This window comes from Chrysoperla carnea, chromosome 1 (assembly GCF_905475395.1).
Source record: "Chrysoperla carnea chromosome 1, inChrCarn1.1, whole genome shotgun sequence".
NCBI classification, from domain to species: Eukaryota; Metazoa; Arthropoda; class Insecta; order Neuroptera; family Chrysopidae; genus Chrysoperla; species Chrysoperla carnea.
In genome coordinates this window covers 124,183,502-124,205,490 of record NC_058337.1, presented here as the reverse complement: position 1 = coordinate 124,205,490, position 21,989 = coordinate 124,183,502, and the positions used below count along the sequence as shown (strand labels likewise).

At 28.6% G+C, this 21,989-nt stretch overlaps 1 protein-coding gene across 1 annotated transcript in view; it reads right to left on the bottom strand.

The window, feature by feature from the left end:
• LOC123294364 (angiotensin-converting enzyme) overlaps nucleotides 1–19,143 on the bottom strand; it is a 157,142-nt gene extending 137,999 nt beyond the window's left edge. Inside the window, exons 1-5 of the mRNA XM_044875478.1 lie at nucleotides 18,394–19,143; nucleotides 2,215–2,376; nucleotides 1,896–2,136; nucleotides 815–1,274; nucleotides 84–208 (exon numbers count right to left, since the gene is read on the bottom strand). Of these exons, the coding sequence (XP_044731413.1) occupies nucleotides 84–208; nucleotides 815–1,274; nucleotides 1,896–2,136; nucleotides 2,215–2,376; nucleotides 18,394–19,122 (1,717 nt within the window). The 5' untranslated portion in view covers nucleotides 19,123–19,143. The remainder of the gene's footprint in view (nucleotides 1–83; nucleotides 209–814; nucleotides 1,275–1,895; nucleotides 2,137–2,214; nucleotides 2,377–18,393) is intronic.
• Between the last annotated feature and the right edge of the window lie 2,846 nt (nucleotides 19,144–21,989).

Here is a 21,989-nt window from a genome sequence, read left to right as displayed (position 1 = left end):
GTGTATCTTCCCTGAATCCTTGAATTAAATTTCCTAATTATCTGGTTTATTACAATAAAAAATTTATCTAGTAATATAGTTACCTGGATTGGCACCATCTCGGAACACTTTAGGTTGATTTCGGTAATGTAAAAAGTATTGTATATGAGCCATTTCATGATGGGCAGTAATTAAATCCTTCATATTAACTTTTGTACACATTTTTATCCTGAAAATCACAAAAAAAAAATTAATTTCTTCCCAAATATAGTGATACTACTTTTTGTAGTCAAATATTTCATTAATTGACACCAAACTCCAATGTTGGATCAATTATGGTCAATTCTATCGCCTTATACCTTCCCTACACGATTGCAATTTACTAGTTTCCAATTAGTTTCCAACCAGTGGGTTTTAATGGTTATTTGCATTTATTTCATTTTGATAGTAAAAAACTTTTTCGTAACTAGTTGCAAAAAATTGCATCCATGTGGGGAATGCCTTAGGTTGCAATATAAAAAATTATATTTAGGTAGTCAGTCAACTTTGATTATAACATTTTGTCAATTCTTTAAAATTTTTATTGATTTAAAGGTTTTGGAAAACTAAATGTTTTTCCACCCCCTGCATCTATTTGTGGATAGCGCTTCTATTCAAACAGTTTAGGTTGAATAAACACAAAGCATTCATGTAGATTTTTGAAAAGCAAAAAATTAACACGAAAATTTTTTCTTATAAACTCTTTTCAAGAAGCTATACTTAAGGTTAATACCTGGACAATGATGATAAGATAACAATCGTAAGGCGAAATGTGGAATACACCAGAAAAACTTACCTATAATCAACACGATTACAGAAATCCCACGCTGATGGTTGACATATCACAGCTAAATCAATTGGCTGTTCAATAATTGAACCATGCCAAAAATCTAAAGTCATTGGTGTCATATTCATCGAAACGAAAAATTCTTCTGCTAATCGAAATATTTCAATAGGCGTATAACCTTGTTCAATCATTTGTTGTGTTACATCCAGAAAATTTTTACCCGGATATGGTACCGTAATATCTAGTATATTACTCCATGATTGTGCCCACATATTACCCAAAATATGTGCGGGTAATGGTGCTTGTGCATTAATACGTTCAGGTCCATAAAAATCACGTAATTTTCGTCGAACATACGCATGTAATAATTCATATACTGGTTTAATCTCATTCCAAACGTCTTCTATTTCCAAACGGAATGTTGGCGATTCGTATGGGAAATTCCAGTAATCAGTAGTATCCGTATAATCTAGAAAAAAAAGTCGTCCATGAGATATTTATCAGCTTATTAGTACAGTTTCATTAAAAAACAAATAGAAACCTAATTTTGAAAGTAATGTATTACTTAAGGTAGTACGAACTCCAAGGCAAGTTTAGACTTGTGGTTGAAACTATTTGTACCTTATTTTCAACTTTGGTAATTAATTTTGTTATAACTTCATGAATGTAGACGAAAAATAATAATAAAATTTTTCGATATATGTCTTGGTTTTAGAAATATCGAAAGCTAAATCATTAAACAAAATTTTACCGAAAAATTAGATTTTGCATAGTTAAGCGATTAAGAATTCGTTAGCATGAAGTTTGAAGTTAAAATATACTTTTGTTGAATCCTTATCATTTATTGAAACTTTTGTGTCTCAATTTAAGGTCAATCAATTACTTTTTTTGGATAACAAAACTTACTCCTAATCTGTATTTGGAAGAATGTCTCCTTAGAATCGGGGAATTTTATGTAATCAACCAGCAGCTTACTACTGATTAAGAAGAATTAAGCGACGTCGATCCTGATAAAATCCTACATCTCTGATAACAATCTCATTGGAAATAGTTTTAGAAGAAACTTCAAGAATAAAATTATCATACTTACTATTAAATTGTGCAGCTTTATTACTAACATCAATCAGTTGTTGATATAAATCACGCATTTGTGTACCAGTTAAACGTCTCCATTCAGCCCAATAAAATGCTAATTCATCCCAATCACGACTACGTGCCATAATCAACGTTAAATCTGGTTGTAAGCGTAAACCACATCGAAAAGGCTCATTAAATGCACATACCGAGGCACTATTATATATTGATAGCATATCATTGATTAGTCGATTATACTGCCAATCAAAAAACATATTCAAATTAATCAGAGAAATTCAATATCTCCAAAAGCTATACTTTTTATTAAAACTTACCCGATCCAATTGATCTGGAGGCAATGCAGCTGGACCAACAGCCGACAGAAAACGTAATTGACGATAAATGCGTGGATCACTGATAAAATTTTCTGGACTGATATGTTTCAATTGATCCCAAACATGATGTTGAAAGTCTGTATATTGTTGTTGAGCTTGTAGCTAGAAATTGAAAACACCCTTAGATTGGACAATCAATAAATTATCATTCAATAATTCAAAATAAAAAATAAGAAGCTTAAAGTGATTATAATTGTAAGAAATTATAGTTTTAATAAAAATTCGCCAGATACTTGATTAATTATTATCCTTCAGAGCTATACAGGCATTAAAAATTTTATATAACAAGTCAAATTTCTGCCTTATCTATCGGGTTTTTGAAAAAATGATTCGAACAAATGTTGCTGGTATTGAAGGGTTTCATACCATTATACAAGATATAACACTATGTACTTTTAAACACTTTTGTAAAAGAAACAAGAAAATCGCTGCAAGAATATGTAAAAAAATTTAGTTCAAAGTCTGAGTCAAAATTTCAGTTATATTACTAAAAAGAAGCAAGAAATCGAGAAGCTATAAACATTGTTTGCAAGATATCTGAAATTTTTTTACGACCAAAAAAGTTTATTCCTAACTCTGGAAGAATATCAGATCTATGTTTACATGGGGGTTCTACATCATGAATTTATGAAGATATGTCGAAATCGATATCGATAAAACAACAAAGATTCTTTTTTAATTAGTAATTTCTTCCTGTATCACTTTCATTTTCTTTTCTAGATTGTGACAAAATTCAAGTGTATTTATCAGTTAATTTCATGTAAATTTAAGTAGATTTTACTCTTAGATGATTTTCGAATAGACGCCAGTCTCGGGGAGCGATTTTGTAAATTAATTTATATAATTCACATAGAACAAGAATGGCGGAGTACATTCTGTTCTAGACCGGATATCTAGAGGACCCGGGTTCCTGTGTAATTTTTTCGTTTCTTTCTGTTTGTACAAAAATTTATCTCTTATATAATATTTAAGAGATCTAATTTTTGATTAAAACAGCTCATACCCAAGCAGATATTAATAAAATGTTGAATATGGATAAAAAAAGAAATGAATTTGTACGGAAGTTATCAATCAATCTATTCAAATAAATTGCCTTTAGTCATCTTATAATATTATTACAAGCTAACAATTTGTTAAAACATTATATTAAACATATATAACATAAAATCAAATAAAAACTGTCCAACGGAAATAAATATATAAAGCAAAAGATAAAACTATTAACATAGTCAATTGTTCAAAATTTCGTTTATACTGAAAAGTTTTTGGTACTTGAGACATAGTTAGTTCTATCTATTAAAAAGTTATTTTTTTTATTAAATCTCCTAAACTGTACGGTAAAAAAGAATTTGTTTGTCTCTTAACTAAAGGAACCATGATCTTTTTAAGATATTTCCAAAAAGATAGTAGTTAACCTCGTGTAGCCCTCGCAACCTCCAATTTGTTCAAGAAGGTTGAAAATCTGTCTAGATTAAGTGCTTTTTGTGTCAAGAAAGTTGCATTTTGAAGGTTTCAGGCCTTATTCCACCTATATTTTATGTCGAAATATCATGAATATTACCTATTAAAGAAAAACCCATGGTAATTAAAGCCTATGGACGGTAAAATATGACCTTAGTAATGGAGCTGCAATAAGCACTAGACAATATATTATACGTATTATGATGCAGTAATAACATGTGTTATAATAAATTAAAATAGAAAGTAATCATGTTGCATATCATAATTAATATTATAAGTATATTAACGAACAATTAATTAGTTAAATAACTATCTTTAATAGTTATTAAGTTATACGAAGAATTCAAGACCAGTTAAAAGTTCCCGACCGAAAGATCGAATTTAATAACTCTACTTGATACGTCGTATCATTTTTCGCATTCGCAATTTTTTTTTTTTTTAAATTTTAAACAATATATTTTACAGCTATGAAATCTATCCGTACGTCATCAAGCCCCGCCTGGAGAACTACCCGACTAATTTGTATTATTAATATTAATAAAACAAATTGTTACAATAAAAAGAATCCAAAATTTTCATTGAACATTGCCTTAAACTAAACACTTAAAAACCAATGATCTAAATCAAATATTATAGTAATTTGAAAGCTAACACGTTTTTAATTAATTAACTCGAGTAATCAAACAGATAAAGTTTAATTTTCATACTGTATATATTGAAATAAATGTTTAATAATAGAAATAATTATATTTCGTGTTCGTGTAATTCTATAATTCACCCATTGACCATCTGTTTAATTGATATTTTTACATAATAAACATATATTCAATTTTCTTGCATGTTCATTGTCTTATGTCTTCTGATGCATGGCCCACAATATAGCAAAAAATAGTCCCATGAATTTGCAACGCATGGAGATATGTCAAATTTTGTTTCATGTATTTTAAAATTAGTTAAACCCAATGAATCGTAACTCGGAACATGATTCAAGTAAAAGTTTTGGGTAAAAACTTGGGTTGGTTCTGCTCTTCTTTCGCCCATGATATTATTCGAATCTTATAAAAATACAATTGAACCAATATTTCACACTTCGGTTATCAGAAATTAAATTTTCTGACTTCCGTAGCCCCAAATCCAATTTTTAATACACTATTCGCTTAAAGTACACTTGGAGACTCAAACACAAATTTTCTTGTCATTTGTTACAAATTTGTCACTCTTTTATAGCATAATCGTAAGACGATTAATTGTAGTTCGATTTATCATCCTGCGATTACGCTACAACAATCTGCACTTTTGTTATGGTTTTCTTTTCAATATTACGTAATTAAAAGTATGAAAAGTCACCATATTTGTAACAAAAGACTTGAAATTTTGTATCAGTATCCCCATGTTTAATAAGCGCTTCTCGAATTTTCCCGATTACTGAAACACCTGTATTTAGAAGTAGTATTTCTAAAAAAGAAAATAGTTTTGCCTAAAGTTGTAAAAAATTTGTAGATGCATTGACCGTCTCTGTTAGCTGCTATAAATTTTCAAAGTTGTCGATATTTAGCTAATACAGAAACTCGTATTTAGAAGATATTTTTGAACATTTTTTGTTCGCGTTTTTGTTGCAGAAATCCGGGATGTTTTAAGCCTAAATAGGTTGTAATTGACCGTTTAGTTTACCAAAAAACCAATTAACAAAGATTACTTTGTGATGAATATTTAGTCTAACCCAGAAGCGACAAGCGACAACGTTGATCAATTTACCAACGTACTGTAACCATGTGATGTTTGCTATACTGTGTGCATAGATGAGTATTGTGTTTTGCGTTGTGACGTTGACAGATTTACTACACTAATACAACTACTATTTGGATAACTATATTTTTTCTCTTTCTAAGATATTGCATTCTCTATCACTACGATAGAAATATCTTAATTTGTTTTCAACGTGTTTCAACTAGTGCATACAATAAAATTAGATAAATCCGAGTGTAAAAATATTAATGTTGATCATTATTAAAAAACGAAAGTTCTATATAACAAGAATGAATTTTGTATTATTATTTAACAAAGAAAACCAGATTTTGAGTTATAATTATATTATACAAACCGTTAGCCGTCGAGCTGTCGTAGTTCACACTAAGTAGATAGGTGTAGATATTTTAATATTTAAGTGCAGTTTAATAAATAATGTAAATCCATTACATAATAATAATATTGATACATGATATATAATTTTTTAATTATATTAATAAATGTTATTATTTTTAATTTCATATTATTTTATTATAATATCGATTTGTTAACAACACACAAAGAATTTTCTAGATTTAACATTTATGATGGCATAATATTAATCTAGTTGCTTTTTTAAAAATATCTTATAAATGATATCTATTAAATGAAAAAATTATAAATACCACCAACAGAAAATCAGATCTAATCGATGCGTTTGTGACATGGTAGTTCCTAAACGGATGATCCGATTTTTTTTTCTGTTTGCAAGGTAATTTGATCGATAGTGTTCTTTCTACTCAGCCATTTAAAGAACATTACTTCTTTTCCAGTTCTTATCGGACACGTTTCAAAACAGAAACAAAACCGAAATCAAAATCGGTTCAACCGTTTAGGAGTTACGATGCCACAGGCATCGTAGATACCCACATAGATACACAAATACACAGATACCCAGACGTTTAACGTTTTGTGCTTTTCGAATAACGAACAGTTCTCCAACAATTAAGGTTGAGCAGAAAATAACAGAATGCGGAAATAAGTAAATACAATTATATTACGTCAAAGCATAGTTATCAGCAAAAAAATATGTTGCATATGTAAGGCGCTAAGAAGCTAAAAATCAAGAACGAGGAATTACAGACATAATCTTCGTCTTTTAGAGGTCACTACATATTTAAAATATTCAAAGCAATCGTGGTATTTAGGATCCTGAAGCGATTCACAATCTTTCTACGAATGCGAATTTTTGACGATTTTAAACGGTCCGGCTTGTACGATTCGACACTAAAGTAGAGATAAACAAATCCACTATCCCTATTTGTTAAAAAACGACCTTAAATAAAATACAAAATTTTTAAAAAAATCTATCTATATTTCTTTACATGGAGAGTAATAGATATGCAACGTACATTACAAACCCGATGAACAAGTTGACTACTATAAAAGTATAATATATTTTTTATGAATTTGACCACATCTTTTTTTAATAATATAATTTTATTCTAAATATAAAAGAGCGTATTATTTTATTTCAAAGCGTAGGTGCTAGATCTTTTGCTAAACTAAAATATTATTCCCGCTACTTACACCACGTAATTTCGTATCGTATTTTGTAATCATATTATAAGTTTGATATTAGGTATAATACTGTATTTTCTACAGAATAATCCATATTTCTAACTTCCCAGTATAGGAAGTTATTGTAATGGGTCCGGTTTTCGAAATCGAAATGTCTGTGTGTATGTGTACGTACGTACGTACGTCCGTAGACATTTTTTTTGTCGTGTGAACAACAAATGATATCGACTTCGTTGGGGTGTCGAACGAAGCGTATATATCAACGGCAATATGATAACACAATAATTTCCCAATGTTCGGTCCAGTCTTTGCGATTCCGACGAGTTTTTTTTTTTTTAAACGTTTATTATGTTGGGAAGTTATTCTTGTGGACCTTAAAAGTCGCACCAGACCCTACCCACGGCTTGTTAAAGTTTAAAATTTTATATAAGAAAAATAGTAGTCGGTGAAAAATTATTTTTGATAGTTACCAATACGTCTTTAAGTGACACAATTAATAAAAATAATGGCCATGGCTTTGGATTGCAATGTTGCAACACTCTTTTAAATAAATTTAATTTATATTCTTTTTTGATAAATTTAATTATATGTGATTTTATTAAAACGTACTATTTATTTTTATTTGGTCAATGTTAAATAATTTTGGACATCTTTTGTATATTCAAAAAAAATATTATGTTGAAATACTTTTTGTGTGTTTTTAAAATAAACAATACACATTTTGGAAGCTATTAATTTTTTTATGTTTGTCATCTTATTATGTGAATTTTTGCTTAGATATGGAAATTTAATCAATTGTTCTCATTACACTATTTTTAATTAATAGTACCTTGTCTTAAAATATTCTACGACCCTAATAATAAATTTGTTTAAATTGAATACAACCTTGATATTTAATGTTTAAGCAAAATTCTAGAGCTTTGATTCATAACTTAGGATTCTGTAAAATTAGGGCTTCAACTATTTTTAACCGACTTCAAACAAAAAAGGAGGAGGTTATCAATTCGACTGTATTTTTTTTTATGTGTGCTACCTCAGAACTTTCGACCGATTTTGATGATTCTTTATCTATTTGAAAGCTGGTGCTTCCCGCGTGGTCCTATTTTATTTTGTTCCAGTTTTGACAATGGCATCCATGAGAAAACCATAAAAGTCTTAAATTTGCATTAAGTATGCACGACAACCGGACGAATAACTCAATATCACGCCAACCGATTTCGATGATTCTAAATTAGTTAGTGTACTTTAGATTCACTAGAAATCAGAAAATAAAAAAACTTATAACAAAAAGAAAACCGACTTCAAAAGAAAAACTTTTCCAAAACAAATTAATATGCACTAAAAAGTAAAAAAATAACGATAATATAATGTAGTTCAAATTATTGTTACTTTTGGAGTCGGTGTCAGCCAAGCTAATGTAGCAAGCTGTTCTGTCAGAGTTGTTTCCTTGGCTGACACCGACTCCAAATATAACAATAATTTTAACTACATTATATTATCGTAAAAAATATTATAAAAATTTGAAGTAAAAATTCCATAGCTAGGTATTTAAACAGTTAACTCTGCTAGTTGTTATTTTTCCTTGTTACATACTGAACAGAAATGCAATAAAATTTCATGAGAAAATAAATATTCAATAACAAAGAAAGGAAAAGTCAAAACGCATAATGTTTATATCTAAAACTAGGTATATTACTTAGTAGGCATGCCATAAATTTTGATAACAATATTGATAATTTTACTTATAAATGTTATTCTAGGTTTATCAATTGTTAAAGGTAAAATACAAAATATATAGTCCCGGTGCAAAGCACCACACATTTTCATTGACAAATATATTCGTTGAATATCTGCGAACTTATTATCTACGAAAATTCTTTAAGAAGACCTTCTCTTACATGATTTTCTTGGAAATTGGATCGCGTGGGCGAAATTCAATTTGTTATTATAATATCTTATTATTCTTTTACTCTTTTTTTTGAAGTGGAACTTCTTTACCCGCACCACTAAAAAAATTATACATTGAGTGAATCAGTAAAAAAACGTGACGTCATCACCATAGAATGCTACGAAACTTGCGTTTGGTTTCTCATCATTTTCGATTTACAGGTGCCGTTTCTTTTCTAAAATTAACAATAGTTCTATTTTCCATTTACAGACAGCGCTTGTGTACTAAAATTTAATTCCCTTTTCACAAGATGGCAATTTAAATTTATTGCCATACTATATAATCAATCATAAGTATTTTTAATTTATAATAATAATAATAATAATAATAATAATAATGGGGGTTTAACCTTCGTCTTTTATGACATACGTCTTATCACAGAGGCCACCCACATCATTATTTGTTAATCCTTATTTATTAAATTACATTCATATTTACAATTACATTTTTGATGTGGGTGAAGTCGGTTACTTTGTTCTAATCCAAGCGACGACAATGTGATCGAACTTGTTTTACCCATTTAGCTCGTTTATCTCCTTTGGGCACCGAAATAAACAGCTTTTCTGGGGTGCTTTTCGATGTGTTTTTGCATTGGGGTACAAAACAATACTTGTACGAATTTTTTCCGCGAAGATTTTGACTATTTTCACCGAGATCCATGTTAAAGCTGTATGCTCCGAAATGTAAACATGCATCGTGATGTCACAGCAACATGGCGGCACATTCTCGCCTTTTCAAACGGTGTTAAACTTTAAATGCTTAAATTAATAACTAAAAAAATTTTTTAAATCAAAATAAATATGCTAATAATTTTTTTGGTACTTACTTAAAGAACCAAAAAATGAATTTAAAAACATTTTTCAAAAAATCTGGAAGACCCTATTCTGCACTCCCATTAATTATAAATTGTTCTCACTGCCGCTGCCTGGATTCGAACCCGCAACCTAAGTCTAAATAGTCCAACTTAATAAATATTTTTAATTTATATAAATTTTGTTTGAGTATAAAGCGAGTGCAGTTTCACTCCTGTCCTGAGTCCTAACACCTATACTTTTTTTTTATTCTTTTAGAAATGTAACAGAATAAAAATTTAAAAAATCGTTTGTTCGGCACTGAGTAAAAGAATGAATGCCCGTTGACAAGTTAATGATAGTAAAAATCGAACAAGGAAAACAATATTTTATTCAGTTTTGGAAAAAACAGTTTTTGATTGGTTATTAATTCAATTAGCTTCCTAATAGAAAAACCAGTAGACGAATATCAAGCAAATTGAAAATTGCCTGTACGATCAAAAACTTTCTCAAAAGTTAATAAGATTACCAAAATTAAGCCACACTGAAATTTCTAGAGGTGTACTTATGAGTGATAACTTATGCTGATGGGCACCGGGACTAATATGAGTATACATATCTGAGTAAAAACAATTGTTTAGTTTTATGTAAATAAATATACTTATTACTTTAATTAAAGTCTTTTAGTAAATTAAATGACTTAATTTTTGTTTTTCTGTTGTCAAAAATTATTTTGAATATAATTACACAAAAATTGTTTTAATTTGTTACATAATTGACAAATTTATTTAAATAAGTAAAATACTTAACTCTCCCTAAAAATATTAAATTAATTGTTCTATTACACCTTAAAAAATAATAATTAAAGTCGTTAATAAAACCAAAACTATACACCTAAAAAAGAAATTCATAAATTGAAAGACACCCAAAATAGTTTTTACAGGCTTTTATTTAGTTTCACATGTCCCTATTTTGTAATCAAAGTTAAATTTGACCCACTTCCAAGTTTCGATTGTAAATCGATAAGTATGATATGTATGACCTGACTTTCCCTTTGTTTCCACCATTTACATACATTTATTTACATACGTTTTATATAGGGTGTATACTTAAGTTGGCTACATATGGCACATAAAAGTTTGAGGCGCTTCGAATCATACTTGATATTTTATATTGACTGCATTCAGCTTTTACAAATCGTCATGTATGAAAAAGTATTTTTTATTTAAATTTTTGTTAAACAGTATATTAAAACAGATTAATAATTTCTCATTGGGTAAGCATAAAATTTACGCTTATTATTTATTTTTTTATTTGATTAATTATTTTTTTATATAAACATGTGAAAACTAAAAAATAAGGATTGTTTTCATTTTCCAAAACCGAATTCTTTCGCTATAAATACCGCTTATGACCGCTTAAAATAAACAAATAGATTTTTAAGATAAAAATAATAATAATTATATTTATTATTTATTTATTTATTCAACCACAAACTTTTGCATATAAATAAAATTAAAAACTCTATGATAACATGTAAGTATGTATTTGACTGAATACAATAGCATAATAAGGGTAAGGTGTGGTGCCTCGGCTCACTTGTATCTTGAATCCTTCAGAATTCTTTCTTTTTCTTTTAAGAAATATCTACACTAGACGAAGACGAAATTTACTAGAAAGTAAACGACACAACTGGGAAATCAGAAATTTTATCCAATTTGGATCAACCAAATACGTAATCTCATTAATTTTGGATCATACTAATATTTGGTCAAAATTTAACACATTTTTCAGTAAATATCGAAAATGAAGTACTGTGGCTTCTACATTTGGTATAAGGGCAATTATAAATGAATAACTACTACGAAAATAAAAATTTGACCCAAAATTAGTGGGTTTCAAAAAAAAATTCGTTCAAGTACGATAAAATTTCGCCAAAATATCCTAAAAATTAATTTTTTGAACTTTATGACGTCATAAAAATCCAAAAAAAAAAAGATTTTTCTTTACAACACGCAAATTTTATCCAAATTGAATCAATCAAGTACGTAATCCCACTAATTTTGAGTCTTACTATTCAAATATTTGGACTAATTTAACGAATTTTTCATTAAATATCGAAAATGCAGTATCAGTGCAGTGGTGTCTACATTTGGTATAAGGGCTATTATAAACAATTAACTACCACAAAAAAAGAATAATATGAGCCAAAATTAAGGGGTTTTAAAAAAATTCATTCAATTACGATAAAATTTGGATCAAATATAAAAAAAATGATTTTTTGAACTTTATGACGTTATAAAAATCCAAAAAAATTGATTTTGCTCTACCACACGCAAATTTTATCCAATTTGGATCAATCATGTACGTAATCCCACTAACTTTGGGTCATACTTTTCAAATATTTAAATAATCTTCGATGAAATTTAGTGTCGTGATTGTGAATGGTCGAAAATGTTATGTGTAAGTCTTAGATACAACACTCTCCCCTACTTGTATATGTTAAACTGACTGAATGACTGTACGTATGTTTGATAGATAATACAATAATTTATTATGCAATATATTATGGAAAAATAAAGTTTTCATGGTCCTTGTTCGGGAACAATTCACAAGATAATTTAAAATGATTAGGTATTATTTTTATTTGTATGTATGTATGTATTTATGTATGTTATGTCGTATAATATGATGTCGTTTTCTTATTGCAATAAGAAATGATAGATAATAATAATACATTATAAAAATGTAATTATTGAAGGACAATATGGTTTTTTTGAAAAGTAATTTTTATAAATATAATATCATAACATCTTTTTTTTTTTAAATTATCTTACAGTTGACATGTTTTCCTTTAAATGTTTTTTTTTATTATGTAAAATAAAAATTTTTCTTAAGTAATTATAATTTATAGAAACAATTGAAACTAGAATGTCTGTGGGCGTTATAGAAATAGTACGATATCTAAATTAACATTAATGTATATTGGCGAGTGCACCCAAATATCGGATGATATATCTATTACCTTTCAAACGGAAATAAATTAAAATCGGTTTATCCGTTTAGGCACTACGATGCCTCAGACAAATATGTTAAATTTGTCTAAATATTTGAAAATTATGGCCCAAATTTAGTGGGACTACGTACTTGATTGATCCAAATTGGATAGAATTTGCGTGTCATAGAGCAAAATTAATTTTTTTGGATTTTATGACGTCATAAAGTTCAAAAAATTATTTTTTTTTGATATTTTGGCCAAATTTTATCGTATTTGAGTGAACTCTTTTTTGAAACCCACTAATTTTGGGTCATATTTTTTATTTTAAGTGGTAGTTATTTTTTTATATTAGCCCTTATACCAAATGTGGAAACCACGGCACTGCATTATCAAAATTAATTGTAGATACGTTGAATTTGACTGAATATTTGAAAAATATGCTCCAAAATTAGTGGGATTACGTACTTGATTGCTTCAAATTAGACAAAATTTGCGTTTGTTTGAGAAAAACAAATTTTTTGGATTTTTATGACGTCATAAAGTTCAAAAAATTAATTTTTTGGATATTTTGGCCAAATTTTATCGTATTTGAGTGAACTTTTTTTTGAAACCCACTAATTTTGGGTCATATTTTTCATTTTTCGTGGTAGTGATTCGTTTAGTGAGCTCTTATACTTAATGTTGAATAAAATAAGCTTACTGTTATGTACACGTATGCCAACGTATACCAATGAGTTTATTTGTAATTTTAAAATGTTTCATTGGTAAAATAGTAAATAAATTTGCATAAACTAAATAACCAATTTTATATAAGGGTAATTTAATATTCAATATAAAATTTTCCATTTTCTCAATGATGCTGTTTAGCAATCGTGCATTCTATAAATAGAAACTCTTCTTTTCATTATAATAATAAGCTCCAACTGACCCAATATTTCGACTTTTCTTCATATTTAAATTTAATTCTATTGATATAAATTTACGATTCTCCAATTTAAATTGCGTGTTTTTTTACATTAAAAATACTGGCAAAAAAGGCAGATCCAACCCTACTTTATGCACATATGAAATCTTTTTCTTTTTTTTTTTGTAAAAAGGCTCCATGATTTGACAACTGATTCCCACAAATTTAGTCAAAATTCAACGAAAATAAAAGATTCAATTTTTTGAATTTTGACTAGTTTTGGATAAATTTATGAAAACATATCATCCATCTACCGTTTTCCCATAAAATCATTGTTAAATTGAAGTCATTTTACTTTTGAAGTCGTTCATTCATTCAAATAATCGGGCAACCCTCCTAAAACTTTCAGGATTGATTTAGACTTAGTGCAACTACATATAAAAAACAAGCCTTTTATCCAACATTAGTATCTATAGTTATTAATGTATAGGTACCCATAAAAGTCATAAAAGGCAATTTCATTTCGAATAATCTGTTTTTTTTCAATCAACTGCCTGAGTCTATGCATATTTAATCGCCATTTTGTGCAGTTAATTATCATAGAAAAACCCATGAGTCGAAAAGGATATGTAGAATTACTTGATTATTAATTTAAAAAATATGTGTATAACTAAATAGCTGAATATAAATCATCGGAATTAATTATGTATTTTAATTATTATAACAAATAATTAAAAATTAAAAAAATAAAATACACTGATTAACATTTAGAAGAAATACATCAAAAAAATTAATGGTTGCGTGTTTAAAATATATGATGATCTCAGCTAATAATTTTGGAAAACAATAGAAAAATTAATTTGCTTTTTGGAGAAAAAAAAATTACTATTTTTAATAAAAATGATGGTAAAATATTTTTATTATTTTGTTAAAAGAATTGAAGGATATCCTAATATTTTCATTTTATTAAAATTTAATTAAAGTATTTGTGTGCAAATAGGTCATAATTCTCTAAATGTTTTTCCTTGACCTAAGTAAATTCGTCGTACCTCTAGGTGATTGAATTTTATACGAAGTTCTTTGCCAGGTCGTTAAATCCTAATATATCTTTTTACTTGACCATACACGTATTGATACTGATATCTCAAAAATCATAATGCAAAACGTAAATCAAATTTATTTTAATTTATTGCCTGTTTATTTCAACAATTCAACTCATCCATTGGATTATAAATTTGGGCCCAGTGAAGTTGGCATCTCTAGAATGATAATTTGAAAGGGATTTCAGTTAAGGGAATCATTTTCGCCAGTTTTGAATAAGCCTAAAACGAATTTTTTATTTTTTTACTTTAGTAATAGCTATTCATTGGATGTCAAAGGGTTAAAAGTCAACACATCTGCCAAATTTAGAGATTATTATTAAAATTAGAGAGATTAAAATGGTATATAAAACAAATCTTTTACCGATTTCATTGCATTTTTAAAACATAGAGGAAACGAATTAATAGATTATTATTATTATGCAATCATGATTAAGTTTGCTCCAATTTCCTACTAAACGAAATCATAGAAAATTATCTTAAGCAAAAAGTAATTCACAAGAAATGGATTATTAATGATATACCTGAGAAAGTAAAACTTTTTTTTATTTATAATTGATATTACATACAAAAGAAATGGTCTAAATATTATTTTATATTCGTGATATAAATTATCAGAAGATGAAGTATGAACTTTAATTCAAAGGTTCTGCAGAGAAATTTTTGATTTAGATATTCTTTTTTACACTCCTTGTTTTTAAGGAAATTTTTCAATAAATTTGACTAAAACAAACGCCCGGTAAATTATTTATATGTAATAATTTACTAAGCGATCTTCAGGCATTCGACACTCGATTTATCGATCATATATTTTTCTTAAATTTTCAACGTATGTTAATAAGATTTGAAAAATTTCAGTGAGAAGCATTATTTTGCTAACTCGGATTTAGAAATTTGACTCATATATGTTAAAAAATTATCTTTAACTACCCGGAATTAGTCGCTGGTACTTCTTATCATTGTATTGTCGCCGAGACTCTTATTATTTTTGGTGGAAGCGCAGATAAATATTAATTTTAATTTGAATAAAACCATCGAACTTTGTTTTATTGTCTTGAAGAAGTTTTGAGTTAAATGGTTAAGATAAAATGTTCGCTCAACTCAATTAGAAAGTTTATTTTGAATGCATTTTTTAAACTTTTTATATTTGGCAAAAATAGAAAATAATAGTCTTATAGTGCTTTATAAGACCATCTTTGGCGAAAAACGAGATCGAAAACAAAGTCTAAATTTGTACGAAATAGAAATCTAACGTATTATATAAAAGAAAATTCAATGTCTCTAATTTAACAATTCTTTGTGGAGATATTTATGCATTGTCTCCTGAAGGAATATTGCATTATCCGAACACCTCGAAAAAATACCAAGACGAAGAAGATAAATACGGAAACAAATAAAATTCTAGACAAGAAGCAAGATGCTATGACGGGTAAACGATGGATGAATGGGAAAGCAGTGATGGATTTAGGCCTAGGCCCAGGAGACCCGGGCCTAGGGCGGCAGAATTAGAAGGGCGGCAAAATTTATGAAAGGCCAAAATTTTAGAGTCACAAAAAAGTAAAGACAATCAATTATAAAAAATTGGTTCAGAATAGTTTTTATAAGAAATTTTCGATAGAAAATATTATAATCCAATTCATTAATCTACTTCTCAATCTGTGTGGATAAGATGTTAATTTTTTAATCGATCAATGATATTCTTTATCAAGTAATGTTCTTTACTTTCTGTTCCTTTAGTGAGATTAATCTCACGTGTATGAAGCATTTTGAAATTATTTAATCCAAATGACTTGAAATTATTTAATCCAAAAATTATATTTTAATAAATTAAGTTACTTTAAAATAAAAAAACTGGATCAAAATTAATGAAATTCATTCTATCAAAAAGGGCGGCGCATCGAACGGGGCCTAGGGCGACAGCAAGCCTAAATCCGTCACTGTGCGAAAGACAAGGCTACGATGAATGAACGAAGTTAGATATATTAGCCTTGGAAATAAAAAGTAATAAAGTCGAAGTCCGAAAGGCCGAGATGTCCCTTTTTTTTATCGAGCTGTATAGATTCTTTAAAAATTATAGAATCAAAGACCTTATAATACTAACACAAATTTCTGTGCCGGCCAGAGGCAGAAAATCTGTAGTAGATTAGAATCAAGGGCCTATCTACCAATATTTTTCTTATTTTTTTAAACCCCGAATAAGAAAGAGAGGTTTATAAGTTTAACATGTCTATGTGTATCTGTGTATATGTCTGTGGCATCGTAGCTCCTAAACGGATGAACAGGTATTGATTTTTTTTATCTTGTTTGAGAGGTAATTTGATCAAGAGTGTTCTTAGCTATGATTCAAGTGCAAGTTTAGGATTCCGTACCCGATAACAACTAGAAAAGAGGTGATGATCTTCAAGCAGAGCTCACATCTTTCAAGCAAACAAACAAAAATCAAAATTGGTTCATCCGTTTTAGGACATACGATACCACAGACGAATCGATTAGACCTGATTTTCTGTCCGGAGTTTCTTTAAATTTTTTTAATTATGTGTTATAGTCACAGTTTATATTGGTACGCAATCCTAAGAAAGTATAGGATTATGTAGGTATAATAAAAATATCATGGCACATATTCGAATGATGTGAAATAAAAAAGAGATGATTTTAATTAAACATATAAAAATATTGTTCTCAAACATTTATTATAACAAATTTAAGTACTTTTTTTTATAAATAAATATTATTATTATTATTATTTTAATTTTCAACTAGAAAACTAGTTTTACTGTTCTAGATAATTTGAAAATAATTATTCACATACAAAAAGATAATATGTAAATGTAAATAAACAAACAAAAAAAGAAAAAAGTTAACTAAAAGTCTTTATTCTTAACGCGCAAATTAAAAATGAAAGTTTTTATCTAATTTTATTTTATTTCTATTTTACACAGGCTATATAGTACTGTAAACATGTTACAAAAATCGGCTAATTAAGGAAAATGAAAGAAACAGCTCGCATTTTGCTAAAACCTCATGGAATGTATTTCTTATGTGTCAAATATCATTAATAAAGCATGAATTAGTGGCCCAAATGTTTCTATTTGTTAATTAACAATAAATTGTTAATTCAATGGATCGATCAATGTTAAACTTCACTTAAAAAATTCGTAATTGGGCAACTTATATAACGTAAATGTTAAGTATTTGTCCAATAATCGAAAACTATTATACATGTATAACGTATACGTAATTCAAGTTGTCTATTTATTAATTTTGTAAGTCAACTTTAACATTAATCGTTCCATTGAATTAACAATTTATTGTTTTTTAACAAATAGAAACATTTGCACCACTAACTCATGGGTTACTAATGATATTTGATACCTAAGAAACACATTCCATGAGGTTTTAGCAAAATGTGAGCGGTTTCTTTCATTTTCCCTTATTTGTAGCATCCTTAACTGTACTATTTAGTTGAGAGTCTACTTTACGTAAAGCAGATTCTTTCAAAAATGAAATTTCAATGCTTTTTTGAGATATTACACTTTTCAACATACGAAAATATCTCCGCAACTTAAAGTAATGCAATATCATTAATTATATTACAAAATTCAAAAACTTACAGCCGCTAGTTGTGTAATTTGATTAACATTTGTCTCAAAATTCCATTGTGCCGCAACATTATTTGTACATTCCTCTGATCCTTGTAAATCCCATTTATTTAACAATTGTTGTATATCTCGAATACCACTTGTACCATAATTTGGATTATTATTAGGATAATTATTATTAATATTATTTAAATAGTCATCATTTCGAGAATTCCCATTTTGATATCCGCTTGTAGGATTTGCATATCCATTATTTGGTGAATATACATTTTGATAACCACTGGTAGGATTTGTATATCCATTATTGGGTGAATATGCATTCGGATATCCATAATTATTATTGGGTAAATTATTTGTTTGACTATATAAATTTGGATTTGGATTATTTCCTTGATATGTATTTGGATTACCATATCCAGGTGGACCTGGAGGTGGTGGTCCATAGGTGGGATTAGGATTATTACCAGGATAAGGATTTGGTGTTCCATAAGGAACATTTGGCACACCACCACCTGGATAATTTAAATTCGGTGGATTTGGTTGATAGCCAGGTTGATAACTTCCTGGTGGACGTGTTGGTGCTGCATATCCTGGATATATAGGTGCTCCTCCAGGTTGTACTTGCTTTGGATATGCAAATGGATTCGGCGTGGAATATTGTGGTATATCCAATTGTGGTTCACTATTTAATTGATTAATCAATAATATTATCACTAAGAAAAATTGTACACAAACACTCATTTTCTTTGGTCGGAAAAATCACTTAAGGTGGAAAAATTACACATAAATAAATTTTTTAAAAAAAGTTTAATTAAATTATTAAGTACAGAAGTTGTTGGTTCTAAAAACTAAATAAAAATTAAATAATAAAAATATTATATGAGCGTATAAACACACTAAACTAAAAGAGTTATCGAAGGCGTGTGAAATTAAATTATACAATCGGTATCTAGTTATAATATGCGGGAGTCATCAGGCCTGTATTCAATTATTTTGTATAAGTATATAGGTAATTATTATATATAGAATCATTTTGGACGAAAAAAATGTAAAATGAGGAATTTTTTTGTACGTCAACCTATTGATTCAATGTTTTTTTTTTTTTAATTTTCTGGAAGGTGCATAGATCAAAATCTACATCTAACTTTGTGACGTTAGAAAATTTGGAAATTGCTATTGGCCAAATAAGCCAATTGTTGGAATCAATTTCTGAAGTGATTTTTGGAAATTTTAAAACTTTGAAAATATTCAACAAAATAATGCCAAAAAAGTATACTCAGAGGTTTTCGTGCTCACTAATCACGATTCCGATGCTGGAATTCCGATATACTCTCCCTCCTGGGGTAATTCACCCACCGCAGGTCCAAAACACCAATATTCTATAATATTGAACCAAATGGGCAATAAAAGTACACCCGGTGGGTTTTAAGGGTCTCTGATCATGATTCCGAAGTTAGAATTCCAATATACTACCGTCTCCTGGGGCAATTCGGCCCCTGCTTGTCCAAACCAGTAGGGAGTGCACCCTGCTCGTTCAAACATCTAAGTATTCGACAAATGGACCAAAAAAGTATATTCGGGGGCTTTTAAGGTCACTGATCGCATTTCCGAATTTCGATATACTATCCCCTCCTGGGATAGCTTACCCTTTGCTGGTCAAAAACAGCAATATTTTGTAAATATTCTATAAAATGTGCCAAAAAAAGTATACTCGGAAGTTTTTAGGGTCTCTGATTACGGTTCCGAAGTCGTATTCATAATTTTGTCGGATATTTACAGTTGCTGTTTCGGATCAACGAGGGCGAATTAATCCTTTTTACCACCTTAAGAGTAAAGTTTACCATTTTCAAAAAAGACGGATTTCCATACAAACTTTCATCCCTTTTTTCACCACCTCAAGAGTTAAATTTACCAAGTGTCAAAGAAACCCACACACAAATATTAACGCTACTAGCCTCAAGAGTTTGGACTGTTCGTTGATATGTCAGTCAGTCACTCACTCACTTATTCTTTTATATGTACCTATAAATAGATAAAATATTTGGTTTAAAAAAAAATTTTCTTAAAAAATTTTGTGTGGTATATTTTTGTTTTTCGGTGCAAACGAATTTAAAAATTATGATAGCTCAGTTGCTATTTTCTTCCCATTCCTTCCACTATACTTTGATTATACCTTTTCTAAATTACATGTTCTGAATACATCCCTGTTTCATATGTTGTATTTTCCATACTATTGTATTATTTTATAACAATTTACATACGAAGACTTAACTAATGAAGGTAAAATTAATGTAGAAAATATAAGCACATATAAACATTATACATATACATATTTAATTATTGTCTTTTTATTTTATTATTTTTTTACATTTTGTAGATAAACATGCTTTTTAAAGATGGGTTACCTTGTCCCTTTCTCACCCTCTCTCAATTTTATTATATTATATGCATATTATATTCTTAAATTTTTATTTACTTATACATATTACCTATAAGGTGTTCTTGAAAAGAGGACACTACAAAGAGGTTAAGAAGTGCACATGTTACTATTTACCATTTAAAGTTGTTGCCTCGCTATTGGCATAGTGTTAGAAAATTCTAAAATTTTTGTAGGTACATCTTATTAAGGATATTATAATACAATTACCATCAAAATTTGAAATCGATTAACAGTCACTAACTTGGCAGAAACTTAAGGACGTTCCCAAAAAAATGAGTGTATGCAAATATTTGAGACTTACGTATCAAATTTTGGGGGTGGATTCTGTTAGAGCTTAGGAAAATTAGACGAAAAATAAAATTAAAATATTTCGATATATACCATAATTTATAAAATATTGATGCCTAAAGATTTAGAGAAAATCACTTATAGAAGAAATAACACACAAATGTCAATCATTTCATCACTTTAAATGTATTTTATGGAAAAACGAGTGCCACTTCTTATAATTTTCTTCATAGGAAAGTATTTGCCATGCTTTTAACTAATGAATAATAGTTTTCCAAATTAATCCTAAGAAAATTAAACTTCTTATATAATAAAGCTACTTTTAAATGTTTCGCAACAGATATTCTCATTTTTTAGATTTAAATTAATTGAAATACATTTTTTTTTAAATATCTATTTATTTTTCTAAACTACAATATTATCATAGGATCTATCAATTTCAAATCACATCCAAGGAGAAAGATCTTTGGTCATAGCAAGAAGGATTTGAACCATAACAAGAAAATAATAGTTATAGTACTGTCGGTACAGTATGAAAATGTCGGTATAGAGCTGTTGCACGCTACACTTCCGGATACAGCTCTGAAACCGTACACATGTGATCCAATTTTTTGGATGAAAACTGGTATTGAAGTCCGTTTTGACCAGGAGGTTACATTTTCAGTAAACCTGGACTTTTTGAAGAGTGAAAATAATCCATGAGCGGACGTAGAAGGCATGAAACACAGATATTTCAATCATGGCGAATCGAATAAAAACACTGCCTACCCGATTCGACTTAAAGATGAACTATTACTCATTTCCGTCGAAAAAAAGTCACATCGGGCTACAATTTCATACAATTATTTCTGAATACTGAATGTAAAGTATCAGAGCTTAA